We start from the raw sequence: 13,060 nt of genomic DNA, 5'->3' as shown, positions 1-13,060 counted from the left end.
TTAGCACTCATATAGCACCTTCTATTTTCAAAGTGCTTTGCAAACCTTAACTGAGCCTCCCACAGGCAGGGAATCCTAGATGGCAGAGACTTAAAAGTCCTGACAAATCACCCAGTCCAAGCTGGGTCCAATGCAGCTGGGTCCCTGTGAAGCATTTGGCCCAATCTAGTTTTAAAACGTTCCACGCAATGTCCCATCACTCCCTTCGGGAGACCATTCCACAGCCTAAGTATAACCAACCCCATTTGACAGATGGGAGTAATACAGGCATCTAATTTTCCCTGCTAGTCCTTTTTATCCATGCAAAGGGCAGCCTGGCTAGTCCACAAACAAGGGCTTCCTGTCACTTCCAGCATGGAGGAAGGGAGGGAGGAAGAGGAGGCATTCTGGAGCTCTGGCATCCTCTTACCTCCAGATCCACCTTTCCCATGAGCAGCCCTTCCATTACCGAACAAAGGGATAATAAGGTGCAAATTATTCACTACAGGGTCCCCAGATCCTGCAGTCAGATCCAAGTCAGGAGATGCCCATGCAGTGAATTTAATTGGGCTCCAGGAAGAAGAGGGAGGGGCTGAGAGTCCGGTGCCCTACAGAGGAGGACAAGGGTGCTGCCTAAACACTGCTACAATCAAAACAAGGCTCATTTAAATTAATAACTCGATGAGTCCCCGGAACTTTCTGGAAAGAGCCTTTTGGACACAGCCCCTAGGAGAGCTGATCATTTCCATCGGGCTAGCTTGGTTGTTCCCAACATCGTCCCCCGGGGGGGGGGACCCCTTTCCTAGGGGAGTGGAGACCTGGTTCTCAATGCTCGGGGCGGGGGGCTGGGCCCGGGCTGAGAACACACTGAAGGAGAAAGGGGGAGAGAGAAAACCTCACAACTTGGGCTGCCTGCGCGGTGGGAAGGCAGCGGTGGGCAGGGCCCTGGGAAATGACGCGGCTGCTGTGTATGTTGTGAAACCCTATCCAGCTTTAGCAGAGCCGGGATTTCGCTAACAGCTGCGCGCAGATTGCGCTGCCCGTTGAAATTAATCAGAGCTGGTCAGTTGTTCCCAGGCAGCAGCCGCGCAGGGGAGGCAGACAAAAAAAAACAAGCAACGCCCTTAGTCCCTTGCCACTCGGCTCCAGAGGCTGCCCAGAGATGGATGTGGCCGTGGATCTGTACCTGGCGGTCCCGCTGCTGTTCACAGTCCTGGCTGTGATCCTGGCTTCGGTCTTTGTGAAGCTGAGAGCGACGGAAGGGGACAAAGCTGCCGAGACAGCCAAGGGGGAAGGGTCCCAGGGCCAGGAGGCAACCGAGCAGGGGGAGGAGAGGAAGGATGGCGAGGGGGAAGGGAAGGAGGGAGAAGCGCTGAAGGAGGAGGGGATTCCGAGGGGGGAGAAGGACGAGGAAGGAGCGAAGGACGAGGGGAGAAGGATCCCGGTGGAGGAGATTGGGGTGGAAGAGGGGAAGGCGAAGAGAGCCGAGGAGAATGAAGAGCAGCAGCCCAAGGAGGAGGCGGTGGCAGCGGCAGCCAGGACTGCAAAAGCAGACCAGCAGAGCCACCCTCAGGAGATGAACATCCCCCGCCAGGCTGCTGAGGTGGTGGAGGAAGAAGAGGAGGAGGAGGAGGACGAGGAGGACGAGAGCAAGGTAAGAGCGGGGAGCTCCGGAGAGCTCGTCTTCCTTGTGTAACTTTGGGAAGTTGGGTTGGATCCTGCTGCCTGGCCCTGTGGGGGTAGGTGCTGGAACTAGGGGAGCTGCAGCACCCCCTGGCTTGAAGTGGTTTCCATTATCCAGGGTGTACAGTTTGGTTCGACGGCTCTCAGCACCTCCCCCCCCCCTAAATTGTGCCAGCACTCCTGCCTGTGGGAATGACGTGTGTGCAGCTCCCCACCTAGAAGTTGTGTTGCTGTTTGTGTGTGTGTGTGGCAGCAGCAGCAGCAGCAGATGCTACGGTTGTCCTGAAACCTGGTGTTTGTCATAACCCCCTGTCAGTCCAGGCACACCCATACAGTGCTGTGCACAGGGTCTGTACAGTTACTTCTGCACTGGGATCTCATGCACTTGGCACAGAAATGCCTCTAGCCAGCCAGTTTTGTTTCTCTTTGTGGCCTCCAGATCATCCCATCCTGCCCCAAACCTCAGATCTATTTAATCTCTCTCCTTCCCACCTCCTCTGATCTAATGAGTTATGACAAGCTTGTTGCTTCTGAGAGTGTGAGAACAAAATGCTGCTTCATGTTGCTCCACTGAAATTTTGATTTAGGATTTTAACTCCCAACCCGCCCTGCCTGTACCTCTTCTAAAAAAAATAAATTCTGAGAATTGAATGCAAGTCAGATTAATCTTTGCTTGAGCTGACCTGAGTCTGCAAATCTGGTTTGTGAGGCTCCTCCCTCTCTATCACTGGCCTCACTAATCCAGATAAGGAGAAGGGGTTCAGAGGGTTCCCCCTCAGTCTCCTTTTTGCACCCTTTATCTAGATGTCTCTGGTGGAAGCTGGCTTCTTGCGGCTCTGAATATAATGGGGATGAGCCCTTGTGCAGCGGCCTCCAGTGCCCCTCCTCCCCCATGCCAAGGAAGGAGAGATTTGAACGCACTGCCCTGCAGTCTCAGCATGAGATGACTCCCAAAGTCTAGACTCAGTGCCCAGTAGCCCTGAAAAGTGCCCTGGGTATCTGCAGTGTGTGTGGCAGTCAACCAGTGCCATGCAGCAAAAGTAAATCCTCCCACCGCTCCAGATCTTGGCTGCTTAAAAATAAATGAGCAATCCAAGGTGCATGAAGAGTTCATGCTTCGTTGCTACCCCTCCTCCAGCACAGCCAGGACTCCAGGGGGCCAGTCGCCAAGGGATGGTAAACTTGGCCTGATGCTTCTCTCACTCTTTTAAACATGAATTGCCTGAACCTGCTGAATTGCAGTTACCAAAAGCTTTCCCCCAGGGTTTGCCTGGTGGTTATTTTCAAGGGCACTTTGCATCTGTGGGTCATTGGGTGAGTAGCTTAAGGGTGGCTTTAAAAAAAAAAAAAAAAAAAAGTGTGTGTGTGGGGTGTCTATTTAAAACCCACACTCCAGACAGGATATTCCAGTGGAGGGAGCACAGGCCTGGGGGCCAGAGATGCCTAGTTAGGTTGTTGTTAACTTTACTTTTAAAATGTCCTGGCCATGGTACAATAGACACAACAGAGCCAGCCCCTGCCCTGGAGAATTTACAATTCTTGGCTCACTATGTGACCTTGGCCAAGTCACTCTGTTCCTTCATTTCCCTACCTGTAAAATGAGGTTAACGCTTTGTAATGTGCTTTGAGCTCTATGAATGGAAATGTGCTAGATGATGTGCCAAGCCCTATTAATTAGTATGGAAAGAAGACTGAAGCAGGCGTGGTGACTTTGGCACATGACTGCAGGCCTATATTTTAACCATGCTCTTCCTGATCTGTAACGTCTCTGTAGTGGGGCCTGGGCAGTATCCATGCTCAACTTTACTTAGCTTCTGACTTTCAGAGGTGCTGAGCTCCCATAACCCCCTGAGTTCAGTGGGACTTACGCACGGGCAGCACCTCTGAAAATCGAGTTTGGTCATGTTGTTCCTGAGGACATCCTTATCTCTTGTCCCACTGAGGATTGTCCGTATTATTGATCTCATAATGGGAGTACTTTGCCTCTGGGATAAAGAGGATGATACCTGGAGGCATAAATTGGGGAGATACTAGCCCTGGAGGTAGCCACCCTGTTGACTAGGCTTGCTGTCGAAAAGCGTATTAGCCAGGTTTCTCTGCACTCCTCAGTCAGCTGCAGGGTCCAATATGTGTCCCAGCTTTTCTGGCTGGAAATGGGCAGCAACCCATTAAAACTGCTGACTTCATAGAGGGTTCCCATCGGTACCCTTGGCTTCCCTCCAGGCTTATTTGTTTGGAGGGCTCTTCATCCTCTCTCTCATACACATACACACCTCACCCCACACACGGTCCCTATTTCAGAGCTTCACTAACCAAAGCCGCTCGGATCCTTTTAAACAAACATGGCTCTGTCGGGGTTGGATGCTCATGCTCAAACCAGTAACTCGGTCAGGGTGACCGTTACCGTGCGCCTTGGTTTGCATCGTCCCCCAGCTTGCTCAGAGTTCACTCCAGAACCTGGCTGGGTTTGGTCAGTGGGCAGAGAAGCTAGCCAGGGCGTTTCCAGACAGAGGGACAGGAGCCTGCCGGTTTTACTCGCAAGGAGAGCGATTGCAGCTGAAGGCGTCTCTTCATTGCTCAGCGATGGGGCTGGGCAAATGAGATGAGACCGCCATCCACAGTGAAGGTGTCTCAACCAGCTTGTCTGATCTCCTTGCCCAGTTGGCTTGTTGTCTGGGCTCCACAGGCTTATTGACAGACTGCAGCTACATTTCTCTGCCTCTCTCCCCAACCCCATCTTAAAACAAGGGTTGTTTAACCCCTTCAGCACCTTGCACTCTTGAAGGATAGGAGTCCGTAGGGTGGCATGGCTGCCTCCTTGTAAAGTATGTCCAGAGAGAAGAGGTGTGTATGTGTCAGGTACAGGAGAAACCATAAAGCATGGGGCATATGTGGATGGAGAACCACTATCCTGGTCCACTTTTTTTCATGAGTGGACCCCTAAAAAAATTGGAATGGAGGTGCAGACGCCTTTGGAAATATTAGACATAGTCTGCAGACTCCTAGGGGTCCATGGACCACAGGTTGAGAACCACTGGACTAGAGTCCAGTGATGTATAAACCGGAGATGTCTCCCATACAAACTGGCCTCTGACATGCTCTAGAGGGAGAGGCGTGTGCAGGTGAGATGTGGAGAGTCAGTGAGGGGGAGTCTGTTTTGAACAGCAGGAGCTGCGGAGGAGAAGGCTCCTGCACCACCAGTGTTGAGCTTGTGGGAAAGGATAGAGCAGGGAGGCTGATGCTAGATGAGTGCCCGGGGAGGGGGAGGAGAGCATGAGAAGGGCCATGAAGCAGGCAGAAGGCAATGGAGGGCTGGACCCTGAAGCGATTTAGGCAGCCAGGGAGGTGGCTGATCCGAGTGATGCCACCTTGCATGCCTGCAGGCGGGCAGCTTGCTGTGCTGCTTGAAGACTGGTGCACTTTGCTCCCCAAAAGAGCCCACCTTGATGACTAATCACTTAGAGGAGCACAGCTGGGACACTGACCCCGCCGGGCACTTAATCAGGGCATGGACTCACCGCAGCGCTTCCTTTGACAAAACAGGGCAAGGGAAACTGCTCTGTGCCACCAGGAACCCTGCCCCAGGCCAGCCCCAACTGCCCCCAAGAGCAAAGCCCAGTTCCATGGCCAGCAAACTCCCAAGGGAAGCAAACTTGGGGCAATAGCTTTGTTCCCTGCTCTGCCCCTTTCTCCTCTCCCTGCCCACCCTGTTCCCTGACAAGCACACTCCTGGGCAGGGCTTCCTTCCCTCCATCACCCTCTTCCCCCCCCCTCCCCCACAGGTTCCCAAAGTGAGTTAAAATAGGCCCTCTCTGCCATGCAAGGCATTTTTTTCCCCCCTGGGAAGAATGACTTCATTCAGGTCATGCTCCAAACAGTCTCTCTCTGGTGGACCTAAGGCTGTGGACGGAGAGGGTGGGTGTGGGGGACATTTTTCTGTGCTGAGTGTGTAAGAGAGAGAGAGAGATCTAGCTTGTGTTAGGACTCTTCTGAGCAGGCCGTTGAGTTTTACAACAAGGGCACTAGCTAAACAATCTGATTCAGGACAGTAGAGCAGAGGGAAGAAGATGTGCCATCTCAAAGGGGAGTGTGTGTGGGGTGGGGACTTCATACAAAACAGCTAATGCCCCATCACTGTACTTCTTGGCAGCTGCTCACCTAGACAGAGAGACGTCTTTCTCTGGCTACTGTAAAAACGACAGGGTCTCTGTCTTGGGGGAAGGTATTTAGCTCTCCCCACGCCCCCTCTCTCTGAGGAATTTTCAGAACATGCTACATACCCCAAGGTTGGGGTGTGACTTTGCCAGTGACTGGCTTCCCATCAGCAGACTGATGATTCTCCCATCAGCAGACTGTAGGAGTGTGAGAGCGCTCACTGTCCTTGGGCTGCTAACCTCACCCTGCACCCCTGAAGGAGAGGGGCCAAGAGAAGAGGTGTGAGTGGGGTATGGCAGTTCTCTGTTGTGTTTGTTGTTACAGCAGAGTCCATACAGAAGAGGTTGGGAGCAGCACTAGGCAGTCATGTGCCCCATAACTTCTGTGTATCCTAGAGGCTTTTAGTCAGGGCCGGCTCTGGCTTTTTTGCCGCCCCAGGCAAAAAAGCCTCTGGCCGCCCTCCCTCCCCCATGGGGGGGGGAGAGGGCAGCCGGAGCCCTGGCGGGGGCTCCGCTTTCCCCCCGGCGGCCGGGGGGCGGGCGCCGGGGGGGAGGGCGGCGGGGCTCGGCTCTCCCCCCGGCGGCCAGAGCGCAGGGGGCAGGGTGGCGAGAGGGCGGCGAGCCCGGGCCAGGGCTCGCTGCTCTCCCCACGGCGGTCGGGGGGAGGGCGCCGGGGGGGGAGGGCGGCCAGAGCGCCGGGGGGAGGGCGGCGAGCCCGGCCGTGGCCCTGCTCTCCCCGGCGGCCGGAGCGCCGCGCCGCCCCCCTCCAGGTGCCGCCCCAAGCACAAGCTTGGTGGGCTGGTGCCTGGAGCCGGCCCTGCTTTTAGTAGATGCGAAAGGTGCCCCAGGAATGGGCAGGGGGACTAGAGAGGTAGAATGGAGGTGAGCTAAGCTGGTGCTATCCGGACAGCACCGAGGTTAGACTCTGGGGTGTGGAGCTGTCTCTGACCCTCAGTAAGGATCTGGGTCTAGATTCAGGTCCAACATCCTGGCCGCAGGCATCTTATGGGCAACTTCTGGTGCTGGTAGAAATGCGTCCTGTCCAATGGGTCCAGTCTAATCTGGAAAACTGCAGTCCCCCAAATGACTCAGCACACAGGATTCCCAGACACAGTCAGCTGGGCTGTCTGTTCCGTAGTAATGGCAGGGGTTTGCGCTGCGGGCTGAGAGCTTTATAAATGAATCAGTACATCAGACTGGGGGGCGGGGGGTGTTCTGCAGTGCCAGCGTGGGTTTCTTCCCTTGATCAGCAGATGTACTGCCTCGGAGTGGTCCAATTTCACTACAGCCATTAACCAATCAACCAGAACATTGAGGGAGAAGCGTTTTTCTGAGCAAGCAGCACTGGCGTGTCTTAGTCTTTCGTGCTGACTGGCTGGGGTCACGAATTCTGCTGTCTCCGATTATTTTTCCCTAGCATACGCTCCTGCCATGCTGAGCTTTCCCTTAGCACTGCCAACCAGCAGTGTCTGTTTAACTTTCTCTGCTGCTCTTCCTCAGGCAGCTTCAGAGTCGTATGCAGTGGTGGTGTAGCCGTGTTGGTGCCAGGATAATAGAGAGACGAGGTGGGTGCAGTAGTATATCTTTTACTGGAAGAAGCTGGTCCAATAAAAGAGATTACCTCACCCACTTTCTCTCGCTTCAGAGTCTGTTACTCTTCAGTGTATCAAGATGATGTACGGTCTCCTGGCTAGAGCAGTGGAACTGGGCACCAGGACTCCTGGATTCTATGCTTGCCTCTGCTGCTTGCTTGCTTACTGTGTGAACTTGTGGAAGCCTCTTAGGAGTTCTGTGCCTCGGTTTCCCCTTTTGTGATATGGCTACAATAGGCCCCACCTCACGGGGGTGCTGTGAGGCTTAGCTAATGTCTGTAAAGTGCTTTGATATCATACGAAGGTCTGACAAAGAGATCCCTTTCCTCCCTCCCCCAAAGGATACCAAGACTGCCTGGCTTGTTTTTTCCACTTGTTTTGATCTACATAATCTAGTAAGATGGAATGCGGTGACCCCTCTGCTACGGGGTGAGGGGTGAACATACAGCAATGGCTCTCCCGGCCTCTGCTCTTGCTGGCCCTGGCTGCAGGGTGAGTCAGTGTGCAGGGGTCAGGTGGCCAGAGGAGCTTGCGTCTAAGTGCCTTACCGCCGGGTGAGCTGACTTGGGCTGGTTCAGAAGCAGTTCAAGCTTACCAGCTGCTTGTCATGCTGCAAAGCCTTGACGTGGAAGCAGTTTTAAAAGGGATCTAGCGCCTGGCCAATAACTGTCATGGGTCAGGCAAGAGGGGAGCTTCCTCCTAGCAAAGAGTAGATGAGACAAGGCCTGGGGTAGCTTGTTGCTAAGAAAGGCCATGCTCATCCTTTCCACGGAAATGCCCCTTACAGACACCATCTCCGTTAATGCTATTGGAAAGGAACAGACATTCAAAAGCTATCAGGGCTTTCCAGGGTGCTCTCCATCCCTAGATCTCAAAGTGCTTTGGAAAGAAGGGTGGGGGAGAGGTCTTCCTATCCCACAGAAAGCTGGGTAAGAGGGTAAGTGACTAGCTCAGTGGCAGATCTGGGAACAGAACCCAGGTACCCTGACGCCCAATCCAGGGCCCTTGCTACCGGACCCCCCTTGCACGTGAGAATCTCCCTCCCCTTCTGATGACTTGAAGTTTATTACAGAGAGTTTGTCCATATGTTGTTTCGAAAGTGAGCTCAGTGTGAGTTTTACGCGCACACACGCACTCCCTGATGTTGCCTTCTCCAGGTGCTTCCAGCTGGGGGTGTGAAAACATCCAGGCTCTGGCCCAACTTCCTTGGGAAGATCCTAAACCAGAGCAGCTGAGGCCAGCACTGAGTGAACAAAAGGGATCAGATCCTTGCCAACAGTGCAGATAACTGCTCCAAGTGGTTTTATCGTTTTGGCTGTCAAATCTGCTTTGCTGGAAGGATCCTGAGAGCTGGGATGTATAGGAAGTGGGGGAGCAAACTGGCTCCGTTCTAAAGGAGATTCTTATGAGCTGCCCCATCCTGTAAGGTGCGGAACATCCTCGACTCCTACTGAGGTCAATGGCAATGTGCAGTACTCAGCACCTTGCAGGATTCGGACCCAGGTGAACAGAATGCTCAACTTCCCTAGCACCTTTTGTGGAAGGATCTCAAAGCATGTTATAAACGTATTCATTTTTTGCAACCAACCTAAGATTCAGACTCATTTCACAGAGGGGCACACCACAGACTGAGGCGAAGTGACTTGCCTGAGCTCACAGAGCAAGTGAGTGGCACAGCTGGGGAAGAGAACCCAGGAGTCCTGGCTTCTTTAATCACCAGTAACGCTTCCCCCTTCCTTTGATTAAAAACTGATCCTGCCAAAGTACTTGATTTTGATTGGTGTCTAATCATCTGCTCTCTGATAACCACCCACTGGTCATGTTGTCAGCTCCTTTAACACAAGATGAGTTTATATCATGAGTTCTTTCGGAGTGTGAGAACCAGACCAAGCCATCTTTGAAATTAACCGGTCTGGTTCCTGTGAGAAATATAATTAGAAAATCCCAATTCTATTCTTATTACAGTAGCCCCAACCGACATTGGGGCTCACTGGTACGAGGTGCTGTACAAACACCTACCGAGAGAGAGTTCCTGCCCTGGAGAGCTCATGATCCAAATAGACAAAGGGTGGGAAGGGAAACAGAGGCTGAGACGGGAAGTCAGTTGCCCAAGTTCACCCAGCAGGTCTGATGGCAGAGATGGGAATAAAGCCAGGTCTCCTGGCTCCCAATCCAGTGCCCTAGCCACTAGGGAATGCTCTGTTCTAAGGAAAGCCTCAGGGCCGTTGTCCGAGGTGAGAGAGAAACATTACAAAGCACCGGTCCTCCCAGAAAAACTGCCCTTTGCAATTTTCCCATGCGAGCAGCCCTGGTAACAAAAACCAAAATAGGGAAGGGGTGTGGGTGTGAGGGAGACAGATAACAACCCCGGCAGAACAGCCTTTTAAAGGGGTTGTTTTCCATGAAGCAGCAGAGAGGGTGTCTGAATGTCCTTTGGCTAGGAGCCATCACAGGACAGAGGTCTCCTGCCGTTACAGATATGGTGAAGGTAAACAATCTCATTTTCTGGTTCTCTGCCTGAGGGTGGGCTCAGTGATCTCCTTATCCACAGCCCACTGAAGTCAAGGGGAGGTTTTTTTCCAGTGGGCTTTGGATCAAGCCCGTCTTGTAGAGGGTTAACCACCAGGTCCAGTCACCGCCGCCTTGCACTAGAAACCGCCTGTCAGACCAAGCAATCAGAGCAAACAATGGCACTAAGACTGCAGGGCAGTGAGCAGCCTTGGGCTTCTTGCAGGAGCCCAGGTTGTGAGAGGGCAGGCCACGTGGAAGGTGAACTGTGCTAAGACAAAGCTGGCCTTCTTCTCCGGATAAACTGACACTTCCCCTGCCAAGCCAGCTGGCCTCCCACCTGGGGTATCACTTTGCAGGCGGACAAGGCCTTGATTTATGGCTGGGGGTGGATATTAGCCCAGCTGCTCTGATGGCCCTGCTGTGTGGGTGGCTGGCAGTCAGTGATGGCTACCCTGGCATCAGCTGGGCATGGGGTAGCTCTTGTGAATATCCACTTGGGAAGCTAAGACCAGGATTTGAACAGGGCAAAGGGAGAGAGGTGGAGAGAAACTGTAAGGAGGGAGCAGAGTTTCAGTGTGCAGGGGACATCCAGCTGCTGCTGGGTTTAAGCCTCAGTCCTGCAAGCTGATCTGTGCCCTATGTGGAGCCCATCAGTTCAGCCTGCAGGATTGGGACCCAAGTCGCAGCAGCTTTGCAAAATCATCATGAAAACGTACCAGGTCAGGCACAAAATGCACTTGTCCAGATGCTACCACTAGGATAATGAAAGCACTAAAGAGATTTTGTCAGCCTGTGAAAATCCCTTCCCCTGTGAAGTGAGGTTTTGCAAGACATTTTTCCCCCATAGCGTGCGTCATGCCAGCATCTTTATTACTATGTGCATGCTCTGACCCACAATGCATTGCAGTTTTTATTTTCTTTGGATTCGCATGAAACATTGCAAAGCACTCATCCAAGGGCTCTGAATGCCTCTGACCTCTGGTACGTTGTTTAAAAATACGATAAACCCAGCAGCCTCCCCCACACCAGGAAGTAACCAATTCCTCCCATGAATACCAGCTCTTGCCATGCTCCTCCCTTCCCCAGGACCTGGGGAGATGAGATCTCACTTTGTCATTATGTCTCCTGGACAGGCTTTAAGTGGGTACCAGCAGCTCTTTTGGGGTGGATTTGGGTTCGCCCCGTGTTGCTGCAGGAATGTGGTGTCTGCCCTTCCATCCCATGCTCCTGATTCTGCCTGGCCTGGTGTGGACTTCTAAGGAAAACCACATTCAGCCTTTTCCTGTAGGATTCTAAATCAGAGGTTTGGGACACGAGCGGGACCTGAATGTTGTCTCTCCCCTTTGTACGTGTCTATCGCTTTCTCTTCCTCGTGTCCCTGTCTTCCCCCAAATCTGGGATGTGCTTCTGAGGAGGTGCCGGTTCTGGGGACTCTAGAGCTGTTACTGTGGTGTTCACTGTAGCCACTTGGAACTTCCTGGAGGCAGCTGTGGGGGTAAAACTCTGATCCTCCTGCTCTAAGAAGCACAGGCCCCATCTTCTGAGGCTAAAGGAAAATCTTCATTAGCAATATAGGGTCTATGATGCCCCATCAGACAGTTCTGATTCCATCCAGTAGAGGGCAGTGGTTCACAGACACTAGCCAGTTCATGACACTACTATATAACTACTCCACTGGGCCGGGGCGGTGGGTTAACATATATAAGCTCCCCCCGCCCCTCCCAAATTCAGTTTTGTTGCTAGCCACTTGCTAAGCTTTTGAATCCAGTTTGGCCATAGCAGTTGCGGATTTCCCTGGAGGAGGAGAGATACTTTGCACTTACAGCCCCTTTCATCCAAAGATCATCAGGTACTTTTAAATTAGTGGGTGAGGTTTATCCCAGCTTTACAGGTAGGGAAACTGAGGCACAGCAAGGTGCCGTGACTTGCCCACAGTCACACAGTGGGGACTAGAATCTGCTGACTACCAATCCTGCTCTCTAACCACTAGAGACGCAGCCTCCTTCGGTTTCTTAAACACGGTAGGGACGCGTCAGTGCTGGCCGGCCAACCTGTGACTACACTGACTTAGCGAATTACAGGGAGAATGTAGCCAGGGGCCTGGTGCTGACCGGACACAAGACATCCCAAGGAGACAGAGGAGTCTGATTGCGACGCAGCCCTTCTGTCACAGCTCACAAGGGAGATCGGAGACCTTGGGCAGGGAGAGGAATAAATAACCTGAGATTTGCGCAGCCAGAAATCTGACTGTAAAGGAGCTGCCTGGGTGTGGTGCTGTCTTGGTGATAATTCCCCACCTGGGATACTGCAGGGGTCCCAGGTGCAGCCGCCAGGGCATGTGACTAGCTCCTGAGAGCTGTGTTCCCCAAGGTTCCCAGTCTGCCCTGGGGGGAACGGCGTGTGCAGAGCGTTCAGTGCTAAAAAACGGGACAAGCTTCAGAAGGGCCTTCTGTGCTGAGCCATGGAGTCTCCCCTGGGTGGACCTGCCCCTTCGGCCGGTTCAGGATGCACCTTCGCTGTGAGCGCAAGCCCCTTGGCTTGCAGGCTGCAGCTGCTCCATGGCAGTAACTGGCGGGCGGGGAGGGGAGAGGCTGAGCCAGTTGTCCTGGAGGAAAAGGCTCTCGAAGGCAGGGAAATGTGTAATGGACACATGGCACTGGGGTGAGTGAGAGCTTGCTGGTGTTGTTGCTAGCTGAGCACTGGGACGCAGGGGAGGAGAGGTCAGCTGGGCCAGTGGTTTAATCAAGTGATTTACAAAGCAGATTGGCTAAAGCCCAGACAGGGCTTTAGCACCTAGACTAGCATTTTTCTCGTGGCTCCACCCCTATTGCTCTAGTCCTGGTGCTGCCCCACCTGTGTGAGCAGGGGGACTAGGACAGACCAGCTGCTGGTGTTTAGCCCCTCTGCCCAGAGCTGTTCTGCATGACCCTGGGGTTAAAATGCCAGCAGCTGGTCTACACTAGCACTCCGAACATTAGCACCTTCCTCTGGGCTGTCGTACTGCTGGTGGCAATGCAGATGAGGCCGGGGGGGGGGCATGGAGACTATTGAGGAAGGTGCTAATGTTCGGAGTGCTAGTGTAGACCAGCTGCTGGCATTTTAACTCCAGGGTCATGCAGACCAGCTCTGGGCAGAGGGGCT

General features: G+C 53.3%; 1 protein-coding gene across 1 annotated transcript in view; it reads left to right on the top strand.

The window, feature by feature from the left end:
- The first annotated feature begins 954 nt into the window (after nucleotides 1-954).
- Nucleotides 955-13,060, top strand: part of MXRA7 (matrix remodeling associated 7) — a 52,164-nt gene continuing 40,058 nt past the window's right edge. The window contains exon 1 of the mRNA XM_024206281.2: nucleotides 955-1,633. Coding sequence (XP_024062049.1) covers nucleotides 1,142-1,633 — 492 coding nt within the window. The 5' untranslated portion in view covers nucleotides 955-1,141. The remainder of the gene's footprint in view (nucleotides 1,634-13,060) is intronic.

Source organism: Terrapene carolina, unplaced genomic scaffold, assembly GCF_002925995.2.
Source record: "Terrapene carolina triunguis isolate 2854851 unplaced genomic scaffold, T_m_triunguis-2.0 Scaffold192, whole genome shotgun sequence".
Taxonomy (NCBI): domain Eukaryota; kingdom Metazoa; phylum Chordata; order Testudines; family Emydidae; genus Terrapene; species Terrapene triunguis.
Note: the sequence above shows the minus strand (reverse complement) of the source record. Positions and strands in the feature narration are given on the sequence as shown.